Source organism: Scyliorhinus torazame, chromosome 1 (assembly GCF_047496885.1).
Source record: "Scyliorhinus torazame isolate Kashiwa2021f chromosome 1, sScyTor2.1, whole genome shotgun sequence".
In the NCBI taxonomy this organism is placed as follows: Eukaryota; Metazoa; Chordata; class Chondrichthyes; order Carcharhiniformes; family Scyliorhinidae; genus Scyliorhinus; species Scyliorhinus torazame.
The window spans coordinates 389,920,240-389,939,843 of NC_092707.1; the positions used below are offsets into that span (position 1 = coordinate 389,920,240).

A 19,604-nucleotide genomic window follows, 5' to 3' on the forward strand; every position below is an offset into this window, starting at 1 on the left:
CTGAATGGCCTAATTCTGATCCTATATCTTATCTCCCATGCTGGATTGATCAGAAGGATCAGCCTCCTCCTTCCAACCTCGGGGTACAGGATGGCCCTCCGGACCTCAACTACATGGAGCAGCAAATCAAGGGAAAGGTTACTGAATCTGGGGGCCTGAGCTCCCTGGTGTCATCAGGCCATCTACTTCCATGTTGGGTTCATGACAGTGAAGTTGATGTAAAAGGCACCCGGACATGATGGCGGGACGCGTGTCATTCAGCCCGCCTGGCAGGACGCGTGTCATTCAGCCCGCCTGGCAGGACGCGTGTCATTCAGCCCGCCTTGCGGGACACGTGTCATTCAGCCCGCCTGGCAGGACGCGTGTCATTCAGCCCGCCTGGCAGGACGCGTGTCATTCAGCCCGCCTGGCAGGACGCGTGTCATTCAGCCCGCCTGGCAGGACGCGTGTCATTCAGCCCGCCTGGCAGGACGCGTGTCATTCAGCCCGGTGGCACGTAGCACAGTGGTTAGATTTGTTACTTTCACAGCTCCAGGGTCCCAAGATCGATTCCCGGCTTGGGTCACTGTCTGTGCGGAGTCTGCATATTCTCCCCTTGTCTGCGTGGATTTCCTCCGGGTGCTCAGGTTTCCTCCCACAGTCCAAAGATGTGCGGGTTAGGTGGATTGGCCATGCTAAATTGCCCTTAGTGTCCAAAAAGATTAGTTGGGGTTACAGGAAAAGGTTGGAGGTCTGGGCTTAAGTGGGGTGCTCTTTCCAAGGGCCGGTGCAGACGCGATGGGCTAAATGGTCTCCCTCTGCACTGTAAATTCTGTGATTGCAATATTTCAGGAAATCCCCCACTGCATAATTAATGATCCCAGAATCGTGCAAATTCCTACCGGACTCCGCAATGGGTAACACCCCCAGTGTCTACACCGGGACTTAGGCCTGGAATGGAAAATCCTAGCCGCGGAGATCAATACTGTACAGGGTATTCCAGATGTGGTCCCATCAATGTCCTGTTCAACTGTAGCAAAACTTCCATTCCCTTTGCAACAAGCACCAACTTTCCATTTGCTTTCCTAATAACTTGCTGTACACCTGCAAAATAACTTTTTGAGATTCATGTACCAGGACACCCAGCTCCTTCTGCACCAAGTTCTGCAATCTTTCTCAATTTAAATAATATATTGCTTTCCTATTATTCCTGCCAGTGGACAAGTTCATATTTTTCCACATTATTCTCCATCTGCCAATTTTTTGCCCACTCACATAACCTAGTTACATTCCTTTGTAGACTCTTTACCTCCTCTCGATAACTTATTTGCCATCTAGGAGTCATCAGCAAATTTAGCTGCCATACCTTCAGTCCCTTCAGCCCAATCATTGATATAGATGGCAAATAGCGGACGACCTAGCATTGATCCCCGTGGAACTCCACTGGTTACAGCTTGCCAATCCAAAAAATACCCATTTATCCCTACTCTCTGCTTCCTGTTAGCTGGTCAATCCTTTATGTATGCTAATATGTTACCTCTACACCATGAGCCCTTATTTTGTGTAGTAACCTTTAAAGTGGACTGTATCAAATGCTGTTTGAAAATTCAAATACACATCTACAGGTTCTCCTTTATCTACCCAGCGTGTTGCTTCCTCAAAGTGCTCATCTGGCAATTCTGATGTCCACCTCCTACCCTGTGTGAGGTTAAGGTTAAATAATTATAGTACGTTTTTGCCACTCCAACAGAGATCAGCTAACATGCACAAGTTGGGCACAGATTCTGGAACCTCCTGCTCTACGGTGGGTTAGAACAAGATCCATCCAGTTTCACCTTATTTCACCCTCTGCATGCAAAGGACCTACGAGAAAAGCTGAACTGCAACACTGTCGAGCTATGGGAATCAGTGAACAACTGCTGCAGTGGTGCACAACCTGGAATTGTGACAAATAAAGTCAAAATTAAAGATATCTAAACCCGACAGATCTTCCAAAAGAAAGTGACATTGTCTCCTTTCACTATAAACTCCATTGTAAGCAAGTAAGTTGCAGTTAACATGGGTTGTTCACTCCAGAAATTGAAGTCTTTACAATAAAACAAGTTCAAAAGCCACCAAGGTTTAGAACAAACAGGTTTTTTTTTAATGCTGCCATCACATTTTGTTCAAAAAAATAAAGTACAAGAACTACTTTCAAAGTTTGCAAAGTCAGGGATAGTAAAGGAACAGCTGCCTACCCTTTGCTTAAATTAGATACAACATGACATAATATTACATACAGCTACTGGAGTGGAAAATGTTACGAGGTATTTTGGATGAATTGACCTGGATCATCAATAGGTCCCTGTGTCACAATTAAAAGGCACCTCACAGAAGTACCCTGGCGATTGGGTACGTAACATATTCTGTACCATCTAGGAGGCAGTGCTGTGTGAACATGTGCAACTTGACACAAGATACAATCAGAGGCACACTGTGCCTGCGGGTCTCACTCAGTGAAGTAGCGCTACACAAGGCCAGAAGCAATATTTAGAGTATCCAGCACATGTACTTAACCCCTTCAGTCCAGCGTTCAAATTTACACATGTCTTTGTGCAGTCTTCTAAAGACTCAATTCTATTCTTACCACATCACATAAATAATCCCAAAATAATTTTCTGGACATATAGCTATTACCAATTTGGACCACTTTAACGTGGGGCTCAAAGCAGTCTTAGGCAGAGGCCACTTTTTCTGGCACCAGTGATGCTTTTGCAGCTACATTGCTCTATCCATTCATCTGGTAGACATCAGGTTTTGCTTCCTCCTGGTGTTGCTCAGAGTCACGTCTCCTCCCTCACCCAAGTGGCCTGAAATATCATGGCAGATCCTCTAACTATGCAGATCAAGGGAACACAATAATGAAGTGGGAGGATCCCCATCTCAACACTGCTTTGAAACCAGTCTATCACCAACAGTTCAGTTCTAGAGTGCAGGGGAGTCTGAAAAAGCCCTGGTTCTCAGGAGCCCATAATTCACTTGGATAGGTCAGCTGCATAGGCGGAATTGTGCTCAAGATATCGCAGTTCGGTGAAGATGGATATCAAATTTAGAGTTATAAAGTTGGTGGTGTCATCGCCAAAGTTTGTACCCAGTTCAATGAGAAAGGCCTTTGGATAGTACACTACTGGTCCTCAAAGGGTTAAAAGCATATGCAGGACTAACACCTGGTGTAAGGCAATTACAAACTTCTTTTCTTAGTAAAAATTAACCGAGAACCAGCCTCATATTGTTTATCTTTCTCCTATGATACACCCTGCCAAAACATTTCCTTACACTCCATTCCATTACTGAGTCAGTAGACAAGTGTACAACTAACAAACCTGTCAGTAGGAGGTCTAGTAGCTGAACTTCAGCTGAGTTAGTCTCCCATTTTGCTCTGCCTGCCACTCAGTTAATGCTCAGGTAGACACAGCAGAGATAGGGAACTCTTGAGTATGGTTAGCCACTGGACAATAGCCAGTGAGGTTGACAACAGTTGCATTGCTTGACAAAAGTTAGGCAGTGTTAGGAATACTATTGCATAGCAACACAACTCTTGTCAGTCTCGGTCAGAATTAGGCAAATTCAAACAATGACACACCGCTAACATCGGAGGATGGGAATATTTGGCAACTTTGCCAAGTAACTCCTCCAACCATACATTCTTGAGTGGTAACTCTTATCAAGCGTATTTTAACCGTCAAGCAGTTTTAATAAATATTACCCTCTTTTTGCAAAAGGACTCTTATGGGCTGGCTAGAAAGATCTGTTTGGCATGGTGGTACCCAAGGAGGATTCGTGTACACATGATTGCCAAGCACAGAAACACAATGTCCCTTTTAAGTCACCTTTATAAGTTTAGGATAGTCTGTAATACCCCATTTACAAACTCTCTAAGGCACACAACAGTGCAGAGTGTCAACCGCGTAGACAACCTGCTAATGGGTTGCTGAAACATATAGTGGTTTTCATTTTTTTTTTTTAAACACGGAAAGGCAAGGAATGAGGGTTTGCACAAGCCTGGGACAGTCACATAATTCATCCTCAGAGTGGGTGGATAAGCACATGATCAAAATACCATTTCCTTAGAATACTGTAAATCGTTTCTGAAAAGTAAAACTCCCATAATGGATTCCCAACATTGTCAAAGGGATAATTAGTCATAATTAGAAAATGACATTGAACATTTTATCTCAAATTTCATGATTCACAATAGTCTAAGTGTACATTTTAAAGTGCTAATCCCTCCTACAACGTAATTCAGTTAGAAAAGATTGGACAAGAGTTCCTACAGGTTTCAAAATTCCTTGAGGAGCAACTCTCGCCGCTAAAGTTTTAAACAGACTACGTACAAAATTAGCAGAATGAGGCATCCTGAACAGTATGAGTTGGTAGAAGTGTTTGTTTCATTTACCGGCCTATGCAGCTGAAGAGGTCTTTGATTCTCTGCCTCAAGAACAGAGTCACTAATTATTTCACTATTACAAACTCAAACTCACTGTTCATTGAGAATGCTGGTGAAAGGATTATTGCTCACTTGGATGTTTTGTACTTTGTCTGTGTACAATAATAGCATTTTAACTTCAGATGTTGCAGATTGGTACAGTTTTGGAAGCATGCAAAAAAATAGAGTTTGTCACTAATGCATTCTTAGAAAAACTCAACTGAAAGGATTATTAAATAACGGGAAAGTCTGTCAACTGTGTATTTAATTAATCAGGGGGTGGGGGGGGGGGGGGGGGGGTTGAGGGAATGGGGAATGTGAAGGGGGAGTTAAGATTGCACCAGTGAAATGCGGCTCCATTACTGTACTGGTCTACAACAGTTAGAGTGCTTTAAGAAATAGAAAATGACCAGTATTATCATTACAACAAGTTGTTAAGCACAGATCCCAGTGAAGGGACTTTGTAAACAATTATCCAAAATACTGTGTGTGTATATATATATATATATTATATATATAATATATACACAATATATTATATATATATACAATATATTATATATACACAATATATTATATATACACAATATATTGTATATATATATATATAATATATATGTGTGTGTGTGTGTGTGTGTGTGTGTGTGTGTGTGTGTAGATATAGATAGCTTTTAAAAGAAGTTCTTTACAGTGACCCCTTCAAATCATTAGAGAAGGAAAAAAGAACATGGAATATCAACTACAAAACGGAACTTTGAGCATGGAACAAACACCAGGTAAAGTATTAAAAAGGAAATCAAAATGAGAAACAAGGGATCTAGAATGTTCAGCACCCTGCAGAGCAGTTTCTAATGATTGTGATAATTACTCTTTTTTTTTTAAACTTAAAAAAACAACTCAGTTGTATGTCTACAAAGTCAGTCTCAAGTCTCTGCGGAGGATCATAATTTGGTGTGGTGGCCCGAGGTGGGCAAAGTAGACCTAGAGTTCGATGCTGAAGCAGAGGTTGAAGCTGCTGCATCTTCCCTCTCCCCAAGCCCATCCTGCAACTCCTGGCTTACGCTGGTCTGCAGTGCCGCAGGGGTCAGCCATTCTTTCGGCAAGCAACTCTGGAGAAATGGAATACAGGAACTGAAGTGAGCCAGCCGGTTAACCCAGCGAGGGATCTCTTTTCCACAGAGGATCTGTTGGAAAAAGAAAAATAGAACGTTATATTTCAGTCGATTCCAAATTAAATTTTCTTGAATGTGACAAATTTGGTTTAATTCCAGGGACAAATCCAAAGTCTTCTCAGGTTAGGTTGAGCATAACGAGACAAATGCTTTCGTCCCGCACATGTTCTGCTCCACCTAACTTTCTGAAAATGTGCGGCTGCCCCTGCCTGCTCCAATGCTCAAGTAATTAGTCTTCCCATGTAACGTAGAGAAGAATATTTAAAGGTAAAGGGAAAGAGCAGAGTCAGCTTGCGCTCGTTAGCCCACTGGTGTGGACCTTACGCACGAAAAAGGGACGCGAGAGCTCTGTAGCATTGAATGACTACAGATGTCGAGTTCATTATGGGGTGTATCACATCCAAGTCTGATGCTGTGCTTCAACCACAGGCACTTGCTGTGTGGGTTGGCAGAGAGCAATCAGGAGTCGAAATCCAGCGCCTCTTTTCCTCTACTGCTGTAGTGCTTCTGCTGCGACACAGGGTGAGATCAGCGAATCCAGTAGTCTAGGATGAAACATGGAATATTCTGGGTTTCTGCAGTGGGCAGTGCACTCGCTAATAGTGCCATCGCGGAGCTACATCAATATCTAATTAAACCCAGTTCAGGTCAACTAACTAGCAATTATGCTCAAAGGGTCTTATTATCTTTGTACAGGCATTATATGCCTATCTATTTATATTATTGTAATTATCAAGACGTGCTAAAAATCATGGATGAGTTACATAACCAGGAACTTATGTTGACCTCGGCTCTGTGCCAGCACTCTTGGTTCTGTATCAGAAGTTTTCAAGCTAAAGTCCCACACAGAGACTTCAGCACATATTCTTCAGTGTAATAACAGTAAATAGGCCATTCGCAATGAAGGTCACAGCAGGGAAAAATAAGTAAAAGTTAACAGCATTAGAGTTTATCCGTATACACAAAACAGTCAAAATAGGATAGAAAAATTAATGGCACAAATGGAGATAAATGGGTTTGATCTAGCTGGCATTACATGAAGTGGCTTCAGGATGACCAAGGTTGGGAATTAAATATTTCAATACATAGGACATTTAGAGGAAAATGTACAACATGGAAAAAAAGAGGTAGCCCCAATAAGGATGAGATAAAGGCATGAGATAGAAAGGATATTAGGTACTGAAAAGAAGGATGCAGAATTAGTATGGATGATGCTATGAAGTAACAAGGGCAGAAAATATTTATGGGCGGTTACAGCGCGTGTAAATTTTTTTATTCATTCATGGGATGTGGGCGTCACTGGCTGGGCCAGCACTTATTGCCCATACCTGATTTTCCTTGCACGGAGTGGCTTGCTAGGCCACTGCAGAGGGCAGTTCAGAGTCAACCACATTGCTGTAGGCCTGGAGTCACATGTAACCTAGACCATGTAAGGATGGCAGATTTCCTTCTGCCCAAGGACATTACTGAACTCAGATGGGTTTTCCATGACGATGGTTTCGTGAACCCCGATCCCTAGAACATTATCCTGGTTCTCTGGATTACTAAGTCTGGTGAAAATACCACCGTGCGACTGCCTCCCCCCCCGATGTAATGCAATGACTGCGGGGGATTTCATACAGATCTTGCAAACCAAATTAGCAAAAGAAGCTTGGAGGATGAGTTCATGGAATGAATTGCCAAAAGTTTTCTAGAACAATACGACGAGAAACCAAGTAGAAAACAGACTATTTAAGATCTAGTATTGTGTAATGAGAAAGGATGAATTAGTAAACTTATGGTGAAGGAACCTCTGGGGAAAAGTGATCATAATATGGTAGAATTTCATATTAAGTTTGAGGGTGACATGGTTAAGTGTAAAATAGGAGAGTGTAGAATATAAGCAAACATGGTCTTATGAGGGCGAGTTGGTTAAGGCAGATATGCCAATAATTAAGTAATGACAAATATTAAAATAAATTCCGCAAATAAAAATTCCCTTGAGGCATAAATCTCAACTGGCAAAGTGGCACAGCCATGGCTACCAAAATAAGTTAAGGATAGCATTAGATGTAAAAAATCTTACAATACTCTCAAAACTACAGAGCCTGATAGGATGAAAGAGGGGGGAATCCTCACAACATTTAAGAAGCATTTAGATGAGCACTTGAAACGCCTTAGCTTACAAGGCCACAGAACAAGTGCTGGAAAATAGAGTTAGAATAGATAAAATGCTTGATGGCCAGTGTGGATCAATGGCCTGAAGGACATCTTTCTGTACTACAAAACTCTTCCAAGAGTTTGAAGTCTGAGTATTTTTCAAAAAGTGAACAGAGGATAATCTAAATAAATTAATGGCATAAGAAAATACAATGAATATAAACTAGTAAGAAATATAAAAACAAATTGCGACCATATTTACATGTATGGAAAAAAGACTGGATTAGTGAAAGCAAAGGTGGATCCCATAGAGGCAGGGACAGGAAAAAATAATAGTGAATAAGGAAATGACAGATATTCAACAAATGGTGTGGGTCTGTCTTCACATTAGAGAATACAAAGAACATGTTCAAAATTGTGGGGAAATCATGGGGCTAGTCAGAGTGAGAAAGCAAAGCAGTTATTAATAAAGAAAACATTAATGGAACTAAAAGCTGACAAATGCCATAGACTTGATAGCCTACACCCATGGATTTTAAAAGAGGTGGCAGCAGGGATAGAGGATGCATTCGTTTGATCTTCCATAACTTCCTCGATTCTAGAATGGCCCCCCTGGATTGCAAGGTAGGAAATGTAACACTGCTGTTCAAGAAATTAGGGAGGGGCAAAATAGGGAACAAGAGGTAGCCTGACATCAATAGTCTGCAGTTAACAGGGCACTTGGAAAATCTCTGCTGGGACCTTCCCTGTTCCGGTTCAACAGATGAACTTACATTCACAGTCTCAAGTTGGTAAATTTGTACATGACATCACGGGGGGGTGGGGAATATGCATGCATGGGAATCAAAAGATGCCGGCAAGATCTAATCAAGAGAATTTGTCAAAGGTTGCAGCTGGGACTTCCGGTTGCGGGTATGCGGAGCTAAGCCGCACGATTCGGCAGCTCCCGCAATTACGGACTTTCGGGCTCGCTAGAGGAGCCCCAACGGAATTTGTTTTACAGACAACCCATGGGGAAAGAGGAGAGAGAGGTCCCCTACCGACTTTTATGGACCGGGCCCTAAGTGCAACGGCCAGAAAAGCGACATTGGAGCAGGGGGAGAAGCGAGGGAAAAAAAACAAAATGGCGGCGGCCGGGGACAAAGAAGAGATGCAGGAATTCATCAAGCGCTGCTTCGAGGAGCTGCGTAAGTAGATGCTGGTGCCTATGCTGGCGGTAATCGAAGGACTAGGGATAACCCAGAAGGCCCACGAGGTGAAGATCCAGGAGGTCCAGAAAAGAGTGAGTGAGATTGAGGATGAGCTCTTGGGCCTGGCGGTGAGTGGAGCAGCACGAGGTGCTACACAAGAAGTGGGTGGGAAGACTCGAAGACCTGGAGAACAGGTCGAGGAGAAATAATCTGAGGGTCCTGGGTCTCCCAGAAGGAGTGGAGGGGGGCGATTCCGCGGCATACGCGGGCACGATGATTGGGGCGATGATGGGCGCGGAGGCCCCTTCGAGGGCGCTGGAGCTGGACGGAGCGCACCGGGTGCTGGCGAGGAAGCCCAAGGCAACTGAGCTGCCAAGGGCGATGGTGGTGAGATTTCACCGGTTTACGGACAGAGAGAGGGTCCTGAAATGGGCCAAGAAGGAGCGGAGCAGCAAGTGGGACAATGCAGAGATCGGAATATACCCGGACTGGAGCACGGAGGTTGCCAAGTGGAGAGCGGGTTTCAACCGGGCCAACGCGGTGCTGCATCGGAAAGGAGTGAAATTTGGAATGCTGCAGCCAGCGCGACTGTGGGTTACATACAAGGACCAACATTACTACTTCGAAACGCCTGAAGAGGCGTGGACCTTTATACAAGCTGAAAAGTTGGACTCTAACTGAGGGTCAGCAGGTGTCAGCTGACTTACGGGAGTGATATGGGGGGAGCAAAAAAGCTAGACGGGGATCTAGCCCGGGGGGGGGGGGGGGGGGGGGAGAAGGGTTGCTGCTGCACTGGCCGAAAGGGAATGGGACACAGAAGAGGTGGTCGGGACGGAGGTCCCCCGGCTGGGGGACTGGAGGGCGAGGGAGACGCGGACACGGGACTGGCCCAGAAAATGAGATGGCTAGTCGGCAGGGGGGGGGAAAGAGAGTGAGAGCCCCTCCAATCCAGCTGATAACGTGGAACGTGAGGGGCCTGAATGGGCCGGTGAAGAGGGCTCGAGTGTTCGCGCACTTGAAGGGACTGAAGGCAGACGTGGCTATGCTCCAAGAGACACACCTGAAGGTGGCGGACCAGGTCAGGTTAAGAAGGGGATGGGTAGGACAGGTATTTCACTCAGGACTGGAATCGAAAAATAGGGGGGTGGCAATTTTGGTGGGAAAGCATGTGTCATTTGAGGCCAAGACTATCGTAGTGGATAATGGAGGGAGATATGTGATGGTGAGTGGTAGGCTGCAAGGGACGTGGGTGGTGTTGGTAAATGTATACGCCCCAAACTGGGATGATGCTGGATTCATGAAGCGCATGTTGGGGCGCATTCCGGACCTGGAGGTAGGAGGCCTGATAATGGGAGGGGACTTCAATACAGTGCTGGACCCGCACTGGACCGCTCCAGATCAAGGACGGGAAAGAGGCCGGCGGCGGCCAAGGTGCTTAGGGGGTTTATGGATCAGATGGGGGGAGTGGACCCATGGAGGTTTGCAAGACCGCAGGCCAGGGAATTTTCTTTCATCTCCCACGTGCACAAAGCCTACTCCCGGATAGATTTCTTTGTTCTGGGCAGGGCGCTCATCCCGAGGGTGGAGGGGACGGAGTATTCGGCCATAGCCATTTCGGATCACGCCCCGCACTGTGTGGAAATGGGGCTGGGAGAGGAGGGGGACCAACGCCCGCTGTGGCGGCTGGATGTGGGACTGCTGGCAGATGAGGTGGTGTGTGGGAAGGTGAGGGGGTGTATTGAAAGGTACTTGAAGGCCAACGACAACGGGGAGGTGCGAGTGGGGGTGGTATGGGAGGCGTTGATCAGGGGAGAGCTGATCTCCATCAGGGCTCATAGGGAGAGGACAGAGGGCATGGAAAGGGAGAGGTTAGTGGGGGAGATTTTGAGAGTGGACAGGAGATACGCAGAGGCCCCGGAGGAAAGATTACTTGGGGAAAGACAACGGCTCCAGACGGAGTTTGACCTGTTGACCACGGGGAAGGCGGAGGCACAGTGGAGGAAGATGCAGGGGGCGACCTACGAGTACGGGGAAAAGGCTAGTCGGATGCTGGAACACCAGCTCCGTAAGAGGATGGCAGCGAGGGAAATAGGTGGACTCAAAGATGGAAGGGGAGCCACGTTTCGGAGTGTAACAAAAATAAACAAGGCCTTCTATGAAGAGCTGTACAGATCCCAGTCCCCCTCCCCCCCCCCCCCCCCCCCCCCCCCCGGGGGGGGGGGGGGGGGGGGTGGGGGGGGTGAAGAGGGGATGAGACGATTCCTAGACCAACTGAGGTTCCCGAGGGTGGAGGAGCAAGAGGTGGCTGGTTTGGGGGCACCAATCGGGTTGGAGGAGCTGAGCAAGGGTTTGGGGAGTATGCAGGCGGGGAAGGCCCCGGGGCCGGACGGGTTCCCGGTGGAGTTCTACAGAAAGTACGTAGATCTGTTGGCCCCGCTACTAGTGAGGACCTTTAACGAGACAAGAGAGGAGGGAACCCTGCCCCCAACAATGTCGGAGGCGACAATTTCCTTGATTCTAAAGCGAGACAAGGACCCACTGCAATGTGGATCGTACAGGTTGATCTCGCTCCTCAATGTGGACTCTAAGTTATTGGCAAAAGTGCTGGCCACGAGGATTGAGGATTGTGTCCCGGGGGTGATTCAGAAGGACCAGACAGGATTCGTAAAGGGCAGGCAATTAAACACTAATGTGCGGCGGCTCTTAAACGTGATAATGATGCTATCGGAGGAGGGGGAGGCGGAGATAGTGGCAGCTATGGACGCGGAAAAGGCCTTTGACCGAGTAGAGTGGGAGTACCTCTGGGAGGTGCTGCGTAGGTTTGGGTTCGGGGGAGGGTTTATCAGCTGGGTTAAGCTCCTTTACAGAGCCCCGGTAGCGAGTGTAGTGATGAACCGGCGGAGGTCGGAGTACTTTCGGCTGTACCGAGGAACGAGGCAGGGGTGCCCCCTGTCCCCCCTGTTGTTTGCATTGGTGATCGAACCCGTGGCCATATCACTGAGGGAGTCTAATAAATGGAGGGGGGTGGTCAGAAGGGGAGAAGAGCATCGGGTGTCGCTATACGCGGATGACCTGTTCTGTACGTGGCGGACCCAATGGAGGGGATGGTGGAGGTCATGCAGGCCCTTAGGGAGTTTGGGGAGTTCTCGGGCTATAAGCTCAATGTAGGGAAGAGTGAGCTCTTTGTATTACAGGCAGGGGACCAAGAAAGAGGGATAGGGGACCTACCGCTGAGGAGGGCGGTGGGGAGTTTTCGGAATCTGGGGATCCAGATAGCCAGGAGTTGGGGGGCCCTACATAAACTGAATCTGACGAGGTTGGTGGAGCAAATGGAGGAGGACTTCAAAAGATGGGACATGTTACCGCTCTCGCTGGCGGTAGTGCAGTCGGTCAAAATGGTGGTCCTTCCGAGGTTTTTGTTTGTGTTTCAGTGCCTTCCCATCGTGATCACCAAGGGTTTTTTCAAGAGACTAGGTAGGAGTATTATGGGGTTTGTGTGGGCGAATAAGACCCCGAGGGTAAGGAGAGGGTCCTGGAACGCAGCAGGGACCGAGGAGGGTTGGAACTGCCAAACCTAGGGAGCTACTACTGGGCAGCAAATGTGGCGATGATCCGCAAGTGGGTTATGGAGGGAGAGGGGGCGGCATGGAAGAGGATGGAGATGGCGTCCTGTAAAGGAACGAGCTTGGGGGCGTTGGTGACGGCACCGCTGCTGTTCTCGCCGTCAAAATATACCACGAGCCCGGTGGTGGCGACAACGCTAAGGATCTGGGGCCAGTGGAGACGGCACAGGGGTGCAGTGGGATCCTCGGTGTGGTGTCCGATCAGGGGTAACCACCGGTTTGTCCCAGGGAAGATGGACGGGGGGTCCAGGGCTGGCATCGGGCGGGGATTAGAAGAATGGGGGACCTGTTCATTGACGGGACATTTGCGAGCCTAGGGGCACTGGAGGAGAAGTTTGAGCTACCCCCGGGAAATGCATTTAGATATATGCAGGTGAGGGCTTTTGTGAGGCGACAGGTCAGGGAATTCCCGTTGCTCCCGGCACAAGAAATTCAAGACAGGGTGATCTCGGGTGTATGGGTCGGGGAGGGCAAGGTTTCGGCAATACACCAAGAGATGAAAGAGGGGGAAGCGCTAGCAGAAGAGTTGAAGGGTAAATGGGAGGAGGAGCTGGGGGAGGAGATCGAGGAAGGTTTGTGGGCTGATGCCCTGGGTTGGGTTAATTCCTCCTCCTCATGTGCCAGGCTCAGCCTGATACAATTTAAGGTGGTTCACAGAGCGCACATGACATGGGCGAGCTTGAGTAGGTTCTTTGGGGTAGAGGACAGATGCGGAAGATGTTCAGGGAGTCTGGCGAACCATGTCCATATGTTTTGGTCATGCCCGGCATTGGAGGGGTTCTGGAGAGGAGTGGCGGGAGCAATATCTCAGGTGGTGAAAGTCCAGGTCAAGCCAAGCTGGGGGCTAGCAATATTTGGAGTAATGGACGAGCCGGGAGTGCAGGAGGTGAAAGAGGCCGGTATTCTGGCCTTTGCGTCCCTGGTAGCCCGGAAAAGGATCTAAATATGGAGGTAAGACAGCGATTCAGCACAATTCTCCCCTCCATCTCCTTTTCCTCAAATGCTAGCTTGCTGCAGTCAGATGGTCATAGGTTTAAGCAGCTACCTTAAGAACAAGTTAGTCACAAATCTTTACTATTGGCAGCAACAAACTCCAATTTGCATCTGACTGATCCAACACACCCTTGGCTTCAGAAAAGTTGTGTGTTCAAACAGTGATTCGTACTGGGGGAAAAGGCTTCAAGCCAAGAACTACCGGATGCTTAGTAATTATAGTGCTTGCTGCAGCATGCGCCAGCACGTACGCAATAATGTGTGTGGTGGAAAAGACTAATCAGCAAGCTAGTCTTTAGATAGTTTGCAGGTGAAATCGCAAAACAACAATTATTTTTACATTTCAAGCTTAACTGCGTTATTTTAGTCAGTACATCAAATAAATCTTTGTTGGGACTCACTATTCCTGATATGTGTTAGAATTATTTTAAAAATAAATTTAGTGTACCCAATTCATTTTTTCCAATTTAGGGGCAATTTAGCGTGGCCAATCCACTTAGCCTGCACATCTTGGGTTGTGGGGGTGAAACCCACATGAACACTGGGAGAATGTGCAAACTCCACATGGACAGTGACCCAGAGCCGGGATCGAACCTGGGACCTCGGCGCCGGCAGGGCTAACCCACTGCGCCACCGTGCAGCCCGTGTTAGAATTATTTTAATAGGTTTTTGGTATTGAGCACACTATTGCCTGATCATTGTCCCCCTGGGTATTAATAAAGTCATTTTTTCAACCATTTACCAGGAGCTAAGTGTAGCCTAACACGATTGCCTTCCCAAGGAAGAGAATGCCTAATTTACGGCTCTCTTTCAATGCCCAAATCCAAAGACTCTGTGTAGGCACAAGTCACATTATTACAGAGTGATAGTAACACACGCCACATCAGCAAAGTTGACACCAGATATTTTCCATTGGGATTTAATTATCAGAAATCATGGATTGCATAAAGGAAAATACACACAACTTGCTTTTATACAGATCTTCAGGATGTTCCAAGTGGCTGATAGATAATAATCACCTTAAAAGTACAATCACTGTTATTCCTAGGGGGGAAATGCAGCAGCAAATCCGAACACAAGGTCCAACAGGATTTAATGTGTCAGCTGAGGGAAGAATTTTCACCAAAATACTTTGAATAGTGTCATGGATACTTTAATACCCAACTCAAGAGGCAGAAAGAGGTTCAATTTAACATCTCATCTAAAAGCCAATATAGCATTCAATCAAAATTGCACTGATTTTAGACTCCTTTGCATCCTTCCTTCAGCTCCACATTCGGCTACAAGGCCTACAACTGTTTTGACACTACATTCCGGAAAACTCTCACTACATCACTTGACCGGTCAAGTGCTTTGGAATGTTTTGCTCGAAATGCTATGCAAAAGCAAATTGTTGCTGTAACGTCAGTCTAATTTTTGCACCATTCCTGGGCAAGTCACCAACTGAGCCAAGATGATACTTGCATTACAAAAAAAAGAGAAAAGGGGACTACAAATGCATCAATCGGGTTCAAATTGATGACAAAGCAGTCGAGAAGAGCTGCGTGCCTACTCCATGCAGAGCTACATAAAAACCAGGGCAAATCAGTGTTTTTCAAACTTCTTTTCCCCGGAACCCACTTTTACCAACCGGCTGATGTTTCGCGACCCATGCCGGCCGATCTTTGCGACTCACCATTACTTCTTACCTTTAATGCGACAGGTGCACATGCTTGCTCCTCACGATCTCACTTGCTTTCAATGTTACATTTCTGCTAAGGACTTCAGCTGACGATTTACGTTCTCGCTTCATCCTTTGAAAATAAATCACGAGGTTTGTCCTCGAACCCGCCATGTTTGGTCTTCAAATACCTTTGAAGTTGAGGGTTTTAAACTTTCATTTTCCAGTACTTGCTGCATTTAGCACACATGGGTTTTGCATCAGCAAAATTAACCATGCCGTACTGCAAGAAATCTTTATGCCACCTTGTTCCCGATTTCAGTTTCTTATTGGTTGGTTCACCAGAGGCACTGGAGCTCTGGATACAGCGCACACCAGCACTACTTTGTCTGCCATGGACTCTCCTGATAAGCTCCCTTGAACAAATTCAGTTGTGAGATCCTGGTCTCTTTGGGTCTCTGGTCCGCTTTTCCTTTTAATTCAAAATGATCCATCTTCAGTTCTTCACATAGTCCTGTTGCTTGCTTGCTGCAAGGTACAAAGTGGAAGAATCTCTGCTCCATGATTTCGCACCCAGAGCACGTGACGTCAGTGTACGGGGTGTGTGACCTGTTCTCTACCGCCGCTTCTGGCAGGAAGAATCCATCATTTTAAAAAAACCTCACCCTGGTATAGCGTGCTGACGTCAGGAGGCACTGGTATGTCCCACTGGGCTCCGGGCCTACCCACTCCTAGATCTGGCTGAGGGGGTACGCATGCTGGCATTCTTGAAAGGCGGTCGCGACAGCATTTTAAAAAGCCGGTCGCAGCTGCCGGGCACTTCTTCCCACGACCGGGAACGCTGCAACCGATCGCTCCGCGACCGTCCCGACACCCGCCCATGGCGCTCAGTTTGAAAATATAAATTATCAAGAATAAACAGTCAATAATTACATTGCCAGTTATTTTCCAAAACCTTAAAGAATGCTTTCTGGCTTTTCATCTGGAGACAAGCCACATTTCAATCCTTAAGATTCTGTTGTGGAACAAAAGACTGCAAGGGATTTATTTTGGTTACACAAGACTTTGAAATTCTTGTTGCAAACCCAGCTGTGTCTCAATTGCTAGTGTTATGCAGTGTTATGAAGTTAGTGTAGCAATTTCCAGTTTAAAATTCCAATGATGTAATAATTACAAGGCAAAGTAAAAGCTTAGCAAAAGTATATCTTTGTACAATTGTAGAAAACAATTCTCATTCTGTGATGCCAGAAGGGAGGCCACCAAGAAGGGATGATCAACTCAAACCTGATTATATATTATCTCACAAAAGTGAATTATTTTTGCCCATGATGGTTTAATTATTTTCTGGCTACATTGCACACGGACATAAATTCAGATCCAGTTTCTGGCTGCAGATTATACATTATAGTGTGGGGTGCAAAATGGTCACTTGAAATGCACTGTTCCCAAGAAATATCTTTGCTGCCTTCCGCTTAGATGACAATTGTGCCGGCTTGACATGCCAAATCAACTGAAAAATGCTGATAAAGTGCGGGCAAACAATCTAATGCAGCTACAGGTAGCACAGTATTTAATTAAAAGCAGAAAGGAAATTAAATGAAAATGAAATGAAAAGAAAATCGATTAGGCGAAGCAAGGAAAAGGTTCATGCAGAGCATCAACACTGCCAGCGGCCGAAGAGCCAAAGTGACCCGTTTCCATGTTGCAAGTTCTACACAAGATTTAAAACGTTAACCTCATCTTAGAACAAAGAACAAAGAAAATTACAGCACAGGAACAGGCCCTTCGGCCCTACAAGCGCGTGCCAACCATGCTGCCCGACTAAACTACAATCTTCTACACTTCCTGGGTCCGTATCCCTCTATTCCCATCCTATTCATGTATTTGTCAAGATGACCCTTAAATGTCACTATCGTCCCTGCTTCCACCACCTCCTCCGGCAGCGGGTTCCAGGCACCCATTACCCTCCGTGTAAAAAACTTGCCTCGTACATCGCCTCTAAATCTTGCCCCTCGCACCTTAAACCTATGCCCCCTAGTAATTGACCCCTCTACCCTGGGGAAAAGCTTCTGACTATCCACTCTGTCTATGCCCCTCATAATTTTGTAGACCTCTATCAGGTCGCCCCTCAACCTCCGTCGTTCCAGTGAGAACAAACCGAGTTTATTCAACCACTCCTCATAGCTAATGCCCTCCATACCAGGCAACATCCTGGTAAATCTCTTCTGCACCCTCTCTAAAGCCACCACATCCTTCTGGTAGTGTGGCGACCAGAATTGAACACTATACCCCAAGTGTGGCCTAACTAAGGTTCTATACAGCTGCAACATGACTTGCCAATTCTTATACTCAATGCCCCGGCCAATGAAGGCAAGCATGCCGTATGCCTTCTTGACTACCTTCTCCACCTGTGTTGCCCCTTTCAATGACCTGTGGACCTGTACTCTTAGATCTCTTTGACTTTCAATACTCTTGCGGGTTCTACCATTCACTGTATATTCCCTACCTGCATTAACTTTCCAAAATGCATTACCTCACATTTGTCCGGATTAAACTCCATCTGCAATCTCTCCGCCCAAGTCTCCAAACGATCTAAATCCTGCTGTATCCTCTGACAGTCCTCATCGCTATCCGCAATTCCACCAACCTTTGTGTCGTCTGCAAACTTACCAATCAGACCAGTTACATTTTCCTCCAAATCATTTATATATACTACGAACAGCAAAGGTCCCAACACTGATCCCTGCGGACCACCACTAATCACAGCCCTCCAATTAGAAAAGCACCCTTCCACTGCTACTCTCTGCCTTCTATGATCGAGCCAGTTCTGTATTCACCTTGCCAGCTCACCCCTGATCCTGTGACTTCACCTTTTGTACCAGTCTACCATGAGGGACCTTGTCAAAGGCCTTACTGAAGTCCATATAGACAATATCCACTGCCCTACCTGCATCAATCTTCTTTGTGACCTCTTTGAAAAACTATCAAGTTAATGAAACACAACTTCCCCTTCACAAAACCATGCTGCCTCTCACTAATACGTCCATTTGCTTCCAAATGGGAGTAGATCCTGTCTCGAAGAATTCGCTCCAGTAACTTCCCTACCACTGGTGTAAGACTCACCGGCCTGTAGTTCCCTGGATTATCCTTGCTACCCTTCTCAACAAAGGAACAACATTGACTATTCTCCAGTCCTTCGGGGCATCACCTGAAGACAGTGAGGATCCAAAGATTTCTGTCAAGGCCTCAGTAATTTCCTCTCCAGCCTCCTTCAGTATTCTGGGGTAGATCGCATCAGACCCTGGGGACTTATCTACCGTAATATTTTTCAAGACGCCCAACACCTCGACTTTTTGGATCTCAATGTGACCCAGGCTATCTACACACCCTTCTCCATCTTACGCTCTATATAGATGCAGTTTTTAAAATGTATTTATTTATATATTTAAATTTAGAGTACCCATTTATTTCCAATTAAGGGACAATTTAGCATGGCCAATCCACCTAACCTGCATATCTTTTGGGTTGTGAGGGTGAAATCCACGTAGACACGGGGAGAATGTGCAAACTCCACACGGACAGTGACCCAGGGCCGGAATTCGAACCAGGGTCCTCAGCGCCGCAATCCCGGTGCTAACATATGGATGCTGTTTCACATGCTAATTGCTTCCAGTGTTTTAATTTTATGTTTCAGATTTCAAGCTTTTTGCTTCACCATTCATCATTCCGTTTTTTCTGGGATATCTTTCAAGAGCTTTGAGATTATGTAATTGCTGAATTGCAGCCAAGGAGCTCTAGAGTCAGTCGTGACAGGGATAACCAGAGAGCATCACCACTTTAAAAGATTGAGTTACCCCATTGATTCAAAGGCCAGCTTTTGGTTTAAGGTTTATGGTTGAGACCAGACTGTAGTTTTAACATTCAGGAGAGGAAACTTAATTACTAGAAATTAAACAACTGCATGACTATTGTTCATTTGTCTGTTTAATGGTCAATTACTCTGTGTTGGTTTGTAGTCTAAAACACAGCCCAACAGGGTTTACTCTTTGTGGTGATATGCATCACTGTAAATACACAAGGGGTTAATGTAAATACACTACAACTAAGTAAACACTAGAGGGAGCACTGGGATGTCATGACATGCAGACTTACAGCTATTGAAATGAAATGAAATGAAAATCGCTTATTGTCACAAGTAGGCTTCAAATGAAGTTACTGTGAAAAGCCCCTAGTCACCACATTCCGGCGCCTGTTCGGGGAGGCTGTTACGGGAATTGAATCGTGCTGCTGGTCTGCTTTCAAAGCCAGCGATTTAGCCCTGTGCTAAACAGCCCCTGAACACTGAGAATAGGACACAAGCAATGAGCAATCAGGACACCCAGA

At 46.2% G+C, this 19,604-nt stretch overlaps 1 protein-coding gene across 1 annotated transcript in view; it reads right to left on the reverse strand.

Annotated features, from left to right (window-relative positions):
• Positions 1–2,099: 2,099 nt before the first annotated feature.
• The window catches only part of desi2 (desumoylating isopeptidase 2), a 112,845-nt gene continuing 95,340 nt past the window's right edge, over positions 2,100–19,604 (reverse strand). Inside the window, exon 5 of the mRNA XM_072512976.1 lies at positions 2,100–5,628. Coding sequence (XP_072369077.1) covers positions 5,386–5,628 — 243 coding nt within the window. The 3' untranslated portion in view covers positions 2,100–5,385. The remainder of the gene's footprint in view (positions 5,629–19,604) is intronic.